Raw genomic sequence first — 13,819 nt, forward strand, 5'->3', positions numbered from 1 at the left:
AACAAAACTAGCTGCAATGACGTTAATCTGATCTCTTCTGTGACGTGATGGTCTGATTGTATTCTGATTGTAAAAAAGGATGTTTTTAAGACATCATTTTAGTGACCAGAAAATTACATCATTAACTGTTTGTAATCTGGTCAGATAACATCCATAATATGACGTTATCCAAGACATTTTGATGTTGTCATTAAACAAAAAAAATATTTGTCTGATCTGATGACTTAACAAACAGAATATCAGTTAGGGACCAGAAAATGACTATCACTCTATTTTTCTCTTTCCATCTCTCTTTCTCTCTGTCCCCGCTCCCCACTCCCCATGTCCCTTAGGCCACAGGTTCGAGGATGTGCCTGCAGTTCGCCGTCACCTGGTCAGGAAGAGCAATAAGGGTCAGGTGGTGCACATCAACAAGGACCACAAGGAGCCTAGTGCCCGCAGCCGCAAGTTGGATCGTACCCCACATGAGGTGGGTACTAGGGGGTCGAGGGGTACTGGTTTATATGGTCCAATTCCACATATCTTTCCTTACTTGAACATTCATTTGGTAGACAGGGTGGCAGTATTTGTTGTTTTGCTACCACTTTACCTGCATTTTTTATTTAACCTGGCAAGTTAAGAACAAATTCTTATTTACAATAACTGCCTACCCCGGCCAAACCCTAACCCGGATGACGCTGGGCCAATTGTGCGCCGTCCTATGGGACTCCAAATCACGGCCGGTTGTGATACAGCCTGGAATCGAACCAGGGTCTGTAGTGACACCTCTAGTATTGAGATGCAGTGCCTTAGGTCCATCATACAGTAGACTTATATGACACTGTCGTATGCTATTACACTTTGATTCGACCCCCTACCGAGATGTAGGCCAGTAGAATTCCTGCTGGTGACAAGTAACAGGCACTGACGTGTGAGTAGCACATGTCAAGTCGTTATTATGATGAGAGTTTGGTTTTAAGAAGTCAATGTGTCACCTGTACTTCAACTCCTCCTGCTTTGGTACATAGGTCAGTTAGGGAAAGGTGGGAGAGAAAGACAGAGACGTTAGAAATGAATGAAGGGACAACTTTCACACGCCACAAGAAAGATGAGGAGGTAACACGACACAAGGGGGCTCTAGGAAGTAAGACAGGGAGTTAAGTTTGTTGTATTAGAGGGTAACCAGGTGAAGTTCACTCTCTACTGTGTGTGTGTGTGTGTGTGTGTGTGTGTGTGTGTGTGTGTGTGTGTGTGTGTCTGTGTGTGTGTGTGTGTGTGTGTCTGTGTGTGTGTCTGTGTGTGTGTGTGTGTGTGTGTGTGTGTGTGTGTGTCTGTGTGTGTGTGTGTGTGTGTGTGTGTGTGTCTGTGTGTGTGTGTCTGTGTCTGTGTCTGTGTCTGTGTCTGTGTGTGTGTGTGTGTGCGCGTGTGTGTGTGTGTGTAAGGTAAGGCTGCTCTGTCAGATTTGTTCGTATCTCTGCTTCTCCGCTCACCCAGCCAGTGGTTGTGTATCGATCCACATCTCTGTTGGACAGAATGGTTCGCTTGGAGTTCGTGGGTCGTATGGCACGGCACCAGAAGGTAGGGTGGTTTTGGACCAGCACAACCCGGTTTTAGCCTAGGTCACTTTGGACTTGCCGTATTAGCCTTCAGATAGAAGTTTAAGTAACTGTGCAGTCAAAATCTAACACCACACCTATAAAGCATGGTGTGTTTGTAAGGGGGAAACCTAGTGAGTTGTACAACTGAAATGTGTCTTCCACATTTAACCTGTGGGCTGCCATAATCAACATCTTCAGCCTTAGGGGAAGAGGGGGTTATAACTGCCTTGCTCAGGGACAGAAAAACACATTTTTACTTTGTCAGCTCAGGGATTTGATCCAGCAACCTTCTGGTTACTGGCCCAACGCTCTAACCACTAAGCTACCTGCAGAGAGTTGATGCATTCTGGATACATGTCCTAATATCTTCATGTACCATTCCTAAGTTCATTGGAACATAGTCTGGTTGATACAACACTTATTTTGGATAGGGAAACTTCAGGATTCACAGCAATAACAATAGAAACACGAATGCAAGTATAGTCTAATGTACACATTTTTGGGTGGTTATGTTACACATGAGTAGGAAGTTACCTAAAATGGGAAAATGTGTGTGTGTGTGCATGTGTGATTCTCGTTGTGCCCTTTAATAGAAAGCACATGGACGTTAAAAAAAATCTGATTTCCCGAGTGGCGCAGCGGTTAAGGAACTGTATCTCAGTGCAAGAGGTGTCACTAAAGTCCCTGTTTTGAATCCAGGCTGTATCACATCTGGCTGTGATTGGGAGTCCCATAGGGCGGCGCACAATTGGCCCATCGTCTTCTGATTTTGGCCTGGGTAGGCCGTCATTGTAAATAAGAATTTGTTCTTCACTGACTTGCCTAGTTAAATAAAGGTTCAATTAAAATTAAAAAATAAATAAAGACTTGCCAAAAATCTTCATTTTGACATGTCCCTCGTCATGTTTTTCTGATTTTAACCCCCTTAACCAAGATTTCTCCCAAGTTTGCACCATCATTGTAAAGCCCTAGTTATTTTTTTGCTTTGACAGAGTCCTTTCTAAAGATTATCATTTATTTCATGTGATTAGTAATTAATTTACATCTGTCTGTAATTTTAAGGTCAATCTTGTTACGCAAACACTCGTTTTAATATGGTGAAACAATACCTTTAAATTATTTTATATATTTTTTACATATAATAGTCAAATCATAGTGTAAAAGCAGGTGAGCTGCTTCTACACTTTTCGGCCATTTTCTGGTGTTTTGTGGTGGAAAACTGCATCGAGCATAACACGGCAACCGTGTCACCCATAGATAGATAAGCTAGAAATGTTGTAACAATTAAAAAAAATATATATATATATATATATATATATATATATATATATATAATAAAAAAAAATTAATTGTTACAACATTTCTAGCTTATCTACCTATGGGTAACATGGTTGACGTGTTATGCTCGATGCAGTTATCAATGATGATATATATAAATAATAAAAACATTTATTTAAAATTTAGTGAAGCTTGCATTCAGTTGCCCCTTCTTGAAATGGGGAAAATATGTTTTTATGAAGTTGAACATGTGCTCTTTATGACAGAATGTTAAAATCAAGTTTTAATTTTTTTTAATTATACTACCCAAAATGCACTCTATTGGTAGAATGACCCATATGACTGCATGCAGAAAATTCCTCTCACAGACCTTCTCACAGGCTCTCAACTTGGTATACATGATGACCTGCTGATGAGCCATCAAGGGTTTCCCATTGTATTCAAACTGTTTAGGTAGGTAAAAAGACTCCCAGAACATTCATACCTGGCCCAATGGACAATCAGCAAGCAGTTGTCTGGACTTCAGAGTCGTGGAAGTGAACAGAAAAGTTAACATTTACACAGTCGCAATGTTTTTGTTTTATCGGTGCCCATGACAAATAAAGAACCATTCTATTGTATTCTAATAATAATAATAATGAATAATAATAATTTATTACAATTGTAAAGCATTTTTCATTATACAGAATCATCTCAAAGTGCATAAAATAAAACAAATATGTATATATATATTTTTGTCAGTTGTTGACAAAGAACAAGACTGACGTTACAAGTGACAAGAGTTCCTAAGAGTCTGTGGTGCCTTCAGGTGGTCCGGGAGGGCATTCCAGAGGTTGGGGGGGGGGGGGGGGGGTCGAGCTGAAAGCCCCGAAGAGCGGAGCATGGTTCTGGGGGCATGGGGGCGTGGAGGAGCAGGCTATTGCTTGACCTGACGGTGGGGGTGGGGTTATAAAGGGAGAGCAGTTCTTTGAGATAAGGAGGGGCATTGCCATGAATACACTGCAGAGTCAACAGGAGGGTTTTTGAATTCAATCCTGAATGAGAGAGGGAGCCAGTGCAGAGATGCCAGGATGGGGGTGATGTGATGGTGTTGAGACAGGGAGCCAGTGCAGAGATGCCAGGATGGGGGTGATGTGATGGTGTTGAGACAGGGAGCCAGTACAGAGATGCCAGGATGGGGGTGATGTAATGGTGTTGAGACAGGGAGCTAGTACAGAGATGCCAGGATGGGGGTGATGTAATGGTGTTGAGACAGGGAGCCAGTACAGAGATGCCAGGATGGGGGTGATGTAATGGTGTTGAGACAGGGAGCCAGTACAGAGATGCCAGGATGGGGGTGATGTAATGGTGTTGAGACAGGGAGCCAGTACAGAGATGCCAGGATGGGGGGGATGTAATGGTGTTGAGACGGGGAGCCAGTGCAGAGATGCCAGGATGGGGGTGATGGTGTTGAGACGGGGAGCCAGTGCAGAGATGCCAGGATGGGGGTGGTGTTGAGACAGGGAGCCAGTGCAGAGATGCCAGGATGGGGGTGATGTTTCTTCACTCTCACCAGGATCCTGGCAGGGCTGTTCTGGATGTATTGGAGCTTCTGGAGACTCCTGCCAGGGTTCCCGATGAAGAGTGTGTTGCAGTAGTCCAAGGGGGAGCATGTACAGAACAAACAGGATGAGGTCCAAGAACAGATCCTTGTGGGACACTGCAGGTGACGTGGTGGGAGCGGGACTTGGACCCACCTAACAACCCATACTCAGTCCTGTCTAAGAGGTAGGAGTGGAACCAGCTCAGAGCTGGTCCAGATAGTCTGTTGTGTCCCGGAGGCGCTTCAGGAGGTTGGGATGGTCGACAGTGTCAAACGCTGCGCTCAAGTCCAGGAGGATCAGAGGACAAGGAGAGCCGCCATCAGCAGGTCGTTGGTGACCCTGAGTAGGGCCTGTTTCAGTGCTGTAGGCCGGCTGGAAACCTGACTGGAACTTCAGAAATCGGTTGTTCCAATTGAGATGGTCTTAGAGCTGCACAGCAACCACTTTTTCCAACACTTTGGAGAGGAAGAGAAGATTGGATATTGGCCTGTAATTAGCCAGCACTTCCGGGTCCAGGGTGGGCTTCTTCAGAAGGGGGCTGATGACAGCGATCTTAAATGCAGGTGGGCAGATTGGAGGGAGTGGTTAACAATCTGGATTGTTAGAGGGCTGAGTGCAGAGGTGCATGATTGGAGCCTGGCTGTTGGAACAGGATCCAAGGTACAAGAGGAGGTTTTCATTATGGAGATAGTTTTCTATATTATATTGTATGTGTGACCTCTCTTCCAGGTGTTTGTAGAGCTAAACGAGCTGGTGATGGATAAGAACCAGGAGTTGCAGTGGCGGGAGACGGCTCGCTGGATCAAATTTGAGGAGGACGTGGAGGAGGAAACGGACCGTTGGGGAAAACCCCACGTCGCCTCGCTCTCCTTCCGCAGTCTCCTGGAGCTCCGAAAGACCATCTCCCACGGTGAGAGAAAGAGGGGAGAGTGAGTGAAGAAAGGGAGAGAAGGTAGGATGAGTGAGGAATAGAAGGGGGAGGAGGGAGAGAAGGAGTTGGGAATAGAAGGTGTGGGAGAAGGAGTTGGGAATAGAAGGGGGGGGGGTTGGGAAAGGAGAGGGTGAAAGAGAGAGGTGAGGGGGAGGTAGAAAAAGTACAGATGAAGATAAAGAGGAAGGGAGAGATTGGGGAGGAAGTGAAGAAAATGGGGAATAAATCAAAGGGATCGACAAAGTCAAGAAAACGAAATAGTTAGTTGTGTTAAATGGAAACTTTGGGGGGGGGATGTTCTTTAGGTGCGGTGCTGTTGGACTTGAAGCAGAAGACGTTGCCTGGCATCGCCCATCAGGTGGTGGAGCAGATGATCATCTCTGATCAGATCAAAGTAGAGGACCGGGCCAACGTCCTCAGAGCCCTACTACTCAAACACAGGTATGTCTCTCCTCTAGCTGTCTATGATCCGCCTGCTACCCTGCTACGTACAGTCTGTCACTAACATAGACACACGGTACGTATTCACAGTGTTTATTTACATCATTTGTCACTTCTCAAACTCAGGTATTACTTTAGTTATACTACACAAACTCAGTTCAGCCGTTCTCTCTCTCTCTCTCTCTCTCTCCTCCTCTCTACCCGCAGTCACCCGAGCGATGAGAAGGAACACAGCTCTTTCACGCGGAACATTTCTGCCGCCAGCCTGGTCTCATTGATGGTGAACCACCAAAACAGCAGCAACCAGACAGGCCAAGCCGAGCCCTCTGTGACTGACCCCCTCATGGATGGAGGAGGGGCTGCCGGCACCCTCACAGACTCCCGCATTGACGTGGAAAAGAGCGAGGTCTTGGAATTGTGGATGTGTCTTTGTGTCTTTGTGTCTCTGTGTACGGGATGTTTGTGTGTCTGAGCGTTTTTGCGAGCTCTGTGTATTAACGTGTTGTTTGAGTTGTGTTTGTGGTGTGTGTGTATTTATCTTTGCCCTCTTGTCTTGGGTGAGTGTTTTATGTTCGTTTTTTTTTGTCTGAATGTGTGCGTATTGTTGGTTTTCTAAACTCCAGTGTTCATCTACAGAAGGACAATCCTCCCATATTGGGCATGCACAGGTCCAAGTCCAAGCATGAGCTCAAATTGCTGGAGAAGATTCCGGAAAATGCAGAGGCCACTGTCGTCCTCGTAGGTGCGCCTTGCTATTTCACTCACATTTCCTGCTATGAGGCAGACGTTCCCACATTGGTGGGTGAGCCGATAGTGTCAATTATGGTAGATTAACATTTTGTTATTGTTATTAATATCTGTATTAAAGCATGCATTTTTGCATGATCCTCCATTAGGATTTTGCTTCAATTGTACTCTAGTCTAACACACCGGATCTGAAAGTGAAAAGCCCCACTGAGTCTGATAGTACGATCATCCTAAATTCAATAATCCATCAAGTTCAATTAAATGTAATAACTGTCTCCCGCAGGCGCCGTGGCCTTCCTGGAGCAGCCTTCCATGGCGTTTGTGCGTCTGCAGGAAGCCGTCCTGCTGGAGTCCGTGCTGGAGGTTCCTGTTCCTGTGCGTTTCCTCTTCCTCCTCATGGGCCCACCCATCGCCAACATTGACTACCACCAGATTGGCCGCTCCATCTCCACACTTATGTCTGACAAGGCGAGTTAACCGTTTGGTGTCCCATACTGCCCTGTTGTGGATCAGATGGTTAAACTGTTGGGTGACCCCATACTGCCCTGTTGTGGATCAGTTGGTTAAACTGTTGGGTGACCCATACTGCCCTGTTGTGGATCAGTTGGTTAAACTGTTGGGTGACCCCATACTGCCCTGTTGTGGATCAGTTGGTTAAACTGTTGGGTGACCCCATACTGCCCTGTTGTGGATCAGTTGGTTATAGCGTGATACTAGCAACACCAAGGTCGTGGTTGAACTCCCACAGGGAGCACATACAACAAAAAACGATGCAGTCACTCTCCTGTAGATCACTTTGAATAAAAGTATCTGCTAAGTGGCGTATCGTTACTGTCTGATGAAAACCTTGGAACAATTCTTTTTACAAATGTTCATTATTTTACGTCTATTGAAAGCAGTAACTCCCCTCAATGTACTCTGAACATTCCATGACACTAGGACCAAGAAATGTATTCAAAATATCTTCTGAAGTTTGGTGATTGTATGTTCGTTAATGGTAAAATTTGGCCGTTTTTTCCATTTCCTGAAAAGTTTCTGTTTTGGAGATAAGAGATTTTCATCAGACAGCAACGATATATTATTGTTATTATTTTACCATAGCACTTCCATGAGGCGGCATACTTGGCGGACGAGCGGCAGGACCTGCTGAATGCCATCAACAGCTTCCTGGACTGCAGCATCGTGTTGCCGCCGTCTGAGGTGGGTGGCGAAGAGCTGCTGCGCTCGGTGGCCCGCTTCCAGAGAGAGATGCTCCGCAAGAGAGAGGAGCAGCAGGGCAAGGAGCTCAAGGTCAAAGAGCCAAAGAGCCCAAAGGATAAAGGTAATAGAGACAGGCATACACAGATATACATACGTATACTACAGAGGAACAGGAGGGCAAACTACAGACCAAAAGCCCAAAGATTCCATGGCCATGGGTGACAAAGACACATACTGAAGGAAAGAGCTTGAGGGATGACCACCAAATAACCCTTTCCTTCTCTCTCCCTCAGCTCTGCAGGCGCCCTTCAAACCTGGGGTCGACCCTCTGCGCCGTTCCGGCCGCCTGTTTGGGGGTCTGATCCGCGATGCCGCACGGCGCTACCCCAAATATGCCAGTGACTTACGTGACGCGCTCAACCCCCAGTGCATGGCCGCCGTCATATTCATCTACTTCGCTGCCCTGTCGCCTGCCGTCACCTTCGGAGGACTACTGGGTCAGTCAGTCAGTCAACCATTGTGGGAGGGAGGGAAGTCAAGGAGACAGTTAAAAAGAAGAGGCACTATATTTGAGCACTGACAATTTTTTTTTATTATGAATCAAAATTAAGCTAAAAAGAGGGATAGAGTATATTGGTAGTCATATCATTTTGAGTTGGTATTCACTTCCTCTTCTTCTTCTCTAGGTGAAAAAACGGGGGGGTTGATTGGCGTGTCGGAGCTGATCATCGCCACGGCAATGCAGGGGGTGATATTCTCCCTCCTTGGGGCGCAGCCTCTCCTTGTGGTGGGCTTCTCTGGACCCCTGCTGGTGTTTGAGGAGGCCTTCTACTCAGTGAGCAACTAGTCTAATTCTTCCTAACTCCCCCTTCTCCCCAAATTGGGCACTCACCTGGCAAGAATTTAAAAAAAATTAACTGGTTGCAAAAATCCCGTTTAGAGGAGCTGAAGGATTCCTTTCCTTCCTAATTCCAAAAATCCTTCAACTGAAAAAAAACCTGCAAACTTTGGGGAAGTTTCTGGAAATGTGCAACCCTAGTTGGTGTAAGGAATATGGTTAAATGTGCGCATGATAATGACCCTTTCTGAACGTCACCCAACATTTTGTCTTGTGTTTCTGTCATGCAGTTCTGCAATGCCAACGACATGGAGTATCTGACGGGCCGGGTATGGATTGGCTTCTGGCTGGTGCTCATCGTGGTCCTCATAGTGGCCTTCGAGGGAAGCTTCCTGGTCCGTTTCGTGTCACGCTTCACCCAGGAGATCTTCTCCTTCCTCATCTCCCTTATCTTCATCTACGAGACCTTCTCCAAACTGGGCAAGGTGAGATTGGGAAGAAGAGTGCCCATGAACACTGGGCTGGAGCTGATTGGGTTAGAATGTCCGCTGGCTAACAAGTTTGCCATTCATAGCTAGCATAGATGCAGTAACGAGGTCAATGGAACTTGAACAAAACAATAGAAATGCCATGGAAATGCGTGGGGGAAAGATGCCGAAGGGGGAAAGATCCAAAATCTCCTCATTGTCCCTCAGCAAAAAAAGTTACAATACATCAATCATGACAGATTTGACGAATATCCACTTTGTTAGATCAGATTGGTTGAATGTGTGCCAATCTGACATCCTTCTATCCCCACGGTCTACGTTCCATTGACCTCTTTACCGCATCTATACCGTTGCATGCATTATGACACCGTCGAGAGCATTTGAAACTGAAGTCATCTACAACACACCTGACACAGATGTCATGGTGCAGGAAGGTATGAGACTCATAAGAAAACTGTCTGCCTGTTTGTCTGTCTGCCTGCCTGTCTATGTCTACATGTCTGTCTGAATGAAAACCTACCCAGATCTTTCAAGAGCATCCTCTTCAACGCTGTTACCTAGTCAACGGCACATGGACATCATCATCATGCAACCACACTGTGGTCGACGTGCCTGACAAGGTGGTAGGAGAGCCCAACACAGCCCTTCTGACGCTGGTGCTCATGTCTGGAACCTTCTTCATTGCATTCTACCTACGCAAGTTCAAGAACAGTGCCTTCTTCCCTGGCAAGGTAAGTACAGACCAGAGCTATACAGTGTTGGCCAAGGGAAGAAAAAAAAGTATTATTCAAAATGCCTTGACACTTGTGGCAGTAAGCAACCATATCATATTCAGTCCGACATGTTCTGTGTCTCAGCTCCGTAGGATGATCGGAGACTTCGGGGTTCCCATCTCGATTCTCATCATGGTGTTGGTGGACTACAGCATAAAAGACACCTACACCCAGGTGAAATATAGGTCACGATCAAATATAAAGAGAGTCCAATCAGAAGTGAGAATAGCCCAGGCTGACCTTTTCCCGTTGACCCCCCCCCCCCCCCTATACAGAAGCTGAGCGTGCCCACAGGCTTCTCGGTGACCAGTCCTGAGAAGCGGGGGTGGCTGATCCCCCCGCTCGGCTCAGACGGCCAGTTCCCTGTTTGGATGATGGGTGCTAGCATCCTACCCGCCCTGCTCGTTTTCATCCTTATCTTCATGGAGACGCAGATCACCACGTAAGGAACCCCTCTAACCCCTCACCTCTGCAACCCCATCTAACATACAGTATACAGTAAAATAGAGCAATTGTTTTTTATATAAATAAATGGGGCTAATGTGTGACATTAAGGTCAACATTTCAAAATGGTTTGAAACAAACATAGAAAGGATTTTCATGCAGTTCCACATGTGTACTTAGAGGAATACAAGTGAATATATGCGAATCGGCCCATAACTCCACCAATACAACCACATAAGCCAAGGACTACACATCCTTTAAGCAGGGTTCATACAGACATTGAAGTTCACAGAAGTAGAAGAAAAACGTTAGTTTCTTTTACAGAAACAAAGCATGTCTGACTTTTGTTAATAAAACATTTGTTTTACTCCGGGCACCATTGGGGTTCCCTAGTGGTGCAACGATCTAAGGCACTGCATCTCAGTGCTAGAGGCATCACTACAGACCCTGGTTTGATTCCAGGCTGTATCACAACAGGCCGTGATTGGGAGTCCCATAGGGCGGCGCACAATTGGCCCAGCGTCGTCCAGATTAGGGTTTGGCCGGTGTAGGCCGTCATTGTAAATAAGAATTTGTTCTTAACTGACTTGCCTAGTTAAATAAAGGTAAAGGGTCTCAATTGGGCTACCCTGAATAAATACAAGAAACAAATTAAATAGGAAGGACATTGTCCAGGCCATTTTTCTGTCTATTTCATATTGTGGAGATATTATCAATATGCATGCAGCAGCAGCAACGACACTTAAACCACTTTATGCTGTTTTCCATTGTGCACCTTTATTACTGGTTTATTACTGGTGATGGTTCTAGAACTCACCATTGGGCCCTTAGGTTTATTACTGGTGATGGTTCTAGAACTCACCATTGGGCCCTTAGGTTTATTACTGGTGATGGTTCTAGAACTCACCATTGGGCCCTTAGGTTTATTACTGGTGATGGTTCTAGAACTCACCATTGGGCCCTTAGGTTTATTACTGGTGATGGTTTTAGAACTCACCATTGTGTTTTGTTTATCTACAAAGCACTCATGTAGAAACTTCCTATGTACTGGTATCTATCATCATTAATTCAATTTAGACTTACAAATGACCAAACCCGGTCTCAGGCTCGGTCTCCACAGAGTTGGGTAAAGCTGCTTTAAGTTTTTTGAGCCCTTTATGTGGAACAACTTACTATCTTTTTATACTTAAATATATATATATATTTTTTTTTAACCTATATTTAACTAGGCTAAATAAAGGTTATATAAAATATATATATATGATACCACTACTACGTATGTATGTATGTATGTATGTATGTATGTATGTATGTATGTATGTATGTATGTATGTATGTATGTATGTATGTATGTATGTATGTATAAAAAGATAGTAGATGGAGGGAGAGAGATATTGAGTGGAGGAGAGAAAGAGTGAGGAGAGAGCGAGATGCGTTGTATTAGGGTCTTTTTATGAACAAAGGTACCAGTGAGGATTTCCTACACTGGACAACTTGTTACAGGTGTTGATAAGTCATAAACACACACACACATATATATATATATATATATATATCTTCTTCACTTCCCTTTTTCTTCTCCACACTCTCTTTGCTCTCTCTTTCTTTCCATCCGTCAGGCTGATAGTCTGTAAGAAGGAGCGGATGCTGTTGAAGGGCTCCGGCTTCCACCTGGACCTGCTCATCATTGTGGCCATAGGTGGTGTTTCGGCCCTCTTCGGCCTGCCCTGGTTGGCCGCCGCCACCGTGCGTTCTGTCACCCACACCAACGCCCTTACCGTCATGAGCAAGGCAGTGGCCCCCGGCGATAAGCCCCGTATCCAGGAAGTGAAAGAGCAGAGGGTGACGGGCTTCTTCGTAGCTCTGTTCGTTGGTAGGCATGACCCCTCTAATTTAGGGACCAGGCTTAAATCGAGATCAGGGTTGCAAAATTCCAGAAAATTTCCCAAAATTCACAGGTTTTGGAATCCTCCAAACCTGGTTGGAGGATTCCGCTGGAATCAGGAGGGAATAAGCAGGGAGAGGATCCTCCAACTGAGAAACCTCCATCCAGGATTTCTAAAAGACCTGGGAAGTTTGGAAACGGTTCTGAAGTTTTGCCACTTGAGACACATGCCGGAACGTAAATGTGTGTTCATTTCCAAAGGAAAAACTCTCTTCTCATGTCTAGGTTTGTCCATTGTGATCGGAGATCTCCTGCGCCAAATCCCCATTGCCGTGCTCTTTGGGATTTTCCTCTACATGGGTGTCATGTCCCTCAACGGTATCCAGCTCACCGAGCGCATGCTGCTGCTGCTTATGCCCCCCAAGTATCATCCTGACCACACCTATGTCCGCAAGGTCAGTACCGCAAAACCCCAACCACGCCCCAACACTCCAAATGCTGTGCTGCAGAGTGGCTGAGCAAAACTTTATTTCATACAACACTGGTTTTATCTTGTAAAAGTGCATTTGGGATCTAAAGGGAAGGATTCTACTGCTGCTATTGCTACTACTATTACTACTGCTGTTACTACTGCTACTACTATTACTACTGCTGTTACTACTGCTACTACTATTACTACTGCTGTTACTACTGCTACTACTATTAATACTGCTGTTACTACTGCTACTACTATTACTACTGCTGTTACTACTGCTACTACTATTACTACTGCTGTTACTACTGCTACTACTATTACTACTGCTGCTACTACTGATACTACTATTACTACTACTACTACTACTGCTACTGCAACTGCTACTACTACTGCTACTACTACTGCTACTACTACTACTACTACTACTGCTGCTACTACTACTACTACTACTGCTGTTACTACTGCTATTACTATTACTACTGCTGTTACTACTGCTACTACTGTTACTACTGATACTACTATTACTACTGCTGTTACTACACATACTACTATTACTACTATTACCACTACTACAACTGATACCACTACTACATAATTTGTAAGTCGCTCTGGATAAGAGCGTCTGCTAAATGACTTAAATGTAAATGTACAACTGATACCACTACTACTACTACTACAACTGATACTACTACTACTACAACTGATACTACTACTACTACAACTGATACTACTACTACTACAACTGATACTACTACTACAACTGATACTACTACTACAACTGATACTACTACTACAACTGATACTACTACTACTACTACTACTACTACTACAACTGATACTACTACTACAACTGATACTACTACTACTACTACAACTGATACCACTACTACTACAACTCCTCCTACTGATACTCTCATATGTGTGTGTTCCAGGTGAGGACCCTGCGGATGCACCTGTTCACAGCGATTCAGCTGGTGTGTCTTGCGGCTCTGTGGGCGGTCATGTCCACCGCGGCCTCGTTGGCCTTCCCCTTCGTTCTCATCCTCACCGTGCCCGTCAAATGGTTCCTGCTGCCCCGCATCTTCACCACACGCGAGATGCAGTGTGTAAGTCTAACCGCATGGATGCACGCACACACACACACAAAGTCTAGCACTGT

The 13,819-nt window shown here is 45.2% G+C and overlaps 1 protein-coding gene across 3 annotated transcripts in view; it reads left to right on the top strand.

The window, feature by feature from the left end:
- LOC115170159 (anion exchange protein 2) overlaps positions 1-13,819 on the top strand; it is a 62,631-nt gene that overhangs the window by 45,549 nt on the left and 3,263 nt on the right. For 2 of the 3 annotated variants that reach the window (XM_029726501.1, XM_029726502.1), the window contains 16 exons: positions 333-469; positions 5,168-5,348; positions 5,675-5,810; positions 6,018-6,216; positions 6,447-6,552; positions 6,841-7,025; positions 7,659-7,878; positions 8,051-8,254; positions 8,444-8,592; positions 8,886-9,080; positions 9,608-9,814; positions 9,941-10,030; positions 10,132-10,298; positions 11,920-12,173; positions 12,471-12,640; positions 13,593-13,766. In XM_029726501.1, the coding sequence (XP_029582361.1) occupies positions 333-469; positions 5,168-5,348; positions 5,675-5,810; positions 6,018-6,216; positions 6,447-6,552; positions 6,841-7,025; positions 7,659-7,878; positions 8,051-8,254; positions 8,444-8,592; positions 8,886-9,080; positions 9,608-9,814; positions 9,941-10,030; positions 10,132-10,298; positions 11,920-12,173; positions 12,471-12,640; positions 13,593-13,766 (2,774 nt within the window). Of the gene's footprint in view, positions 1-332; positions 470-1,444; positions 1,558-5,167; positions 5,349-5,674; positions 5,811-6,017; positions 6,217-6,446; positions 6,553-6,840; positions 7,026-7,658; positions 7,879-8,050; positions 8,255-8,443; positions 8,593-8,885; positions 9,081-9,607; positions 9,815-9,940; positions 10,031-10,131; positions 10,299-11,919; positions 12,174-12,470; positions 12,641-13,592; positions 13,767-13,819 lie in introns of those variants that run through there. The other variant, XM_029726503.1, reaches the window with a different exon arrangement.

Source organism: Salmo trutta, chromosome 31 (genome assembly GCF_901001165.1).
Source record: "Salmo trutta chromosome 31, fSalTru1.1, whole genome shotgun sequence".
Classification (NCBI taxonomy): Eukaryota; Metazoa; Chordata; class Actinopteri; order Salmoniformes; family Salmonidae; genus Salmo; species Salmo trutta.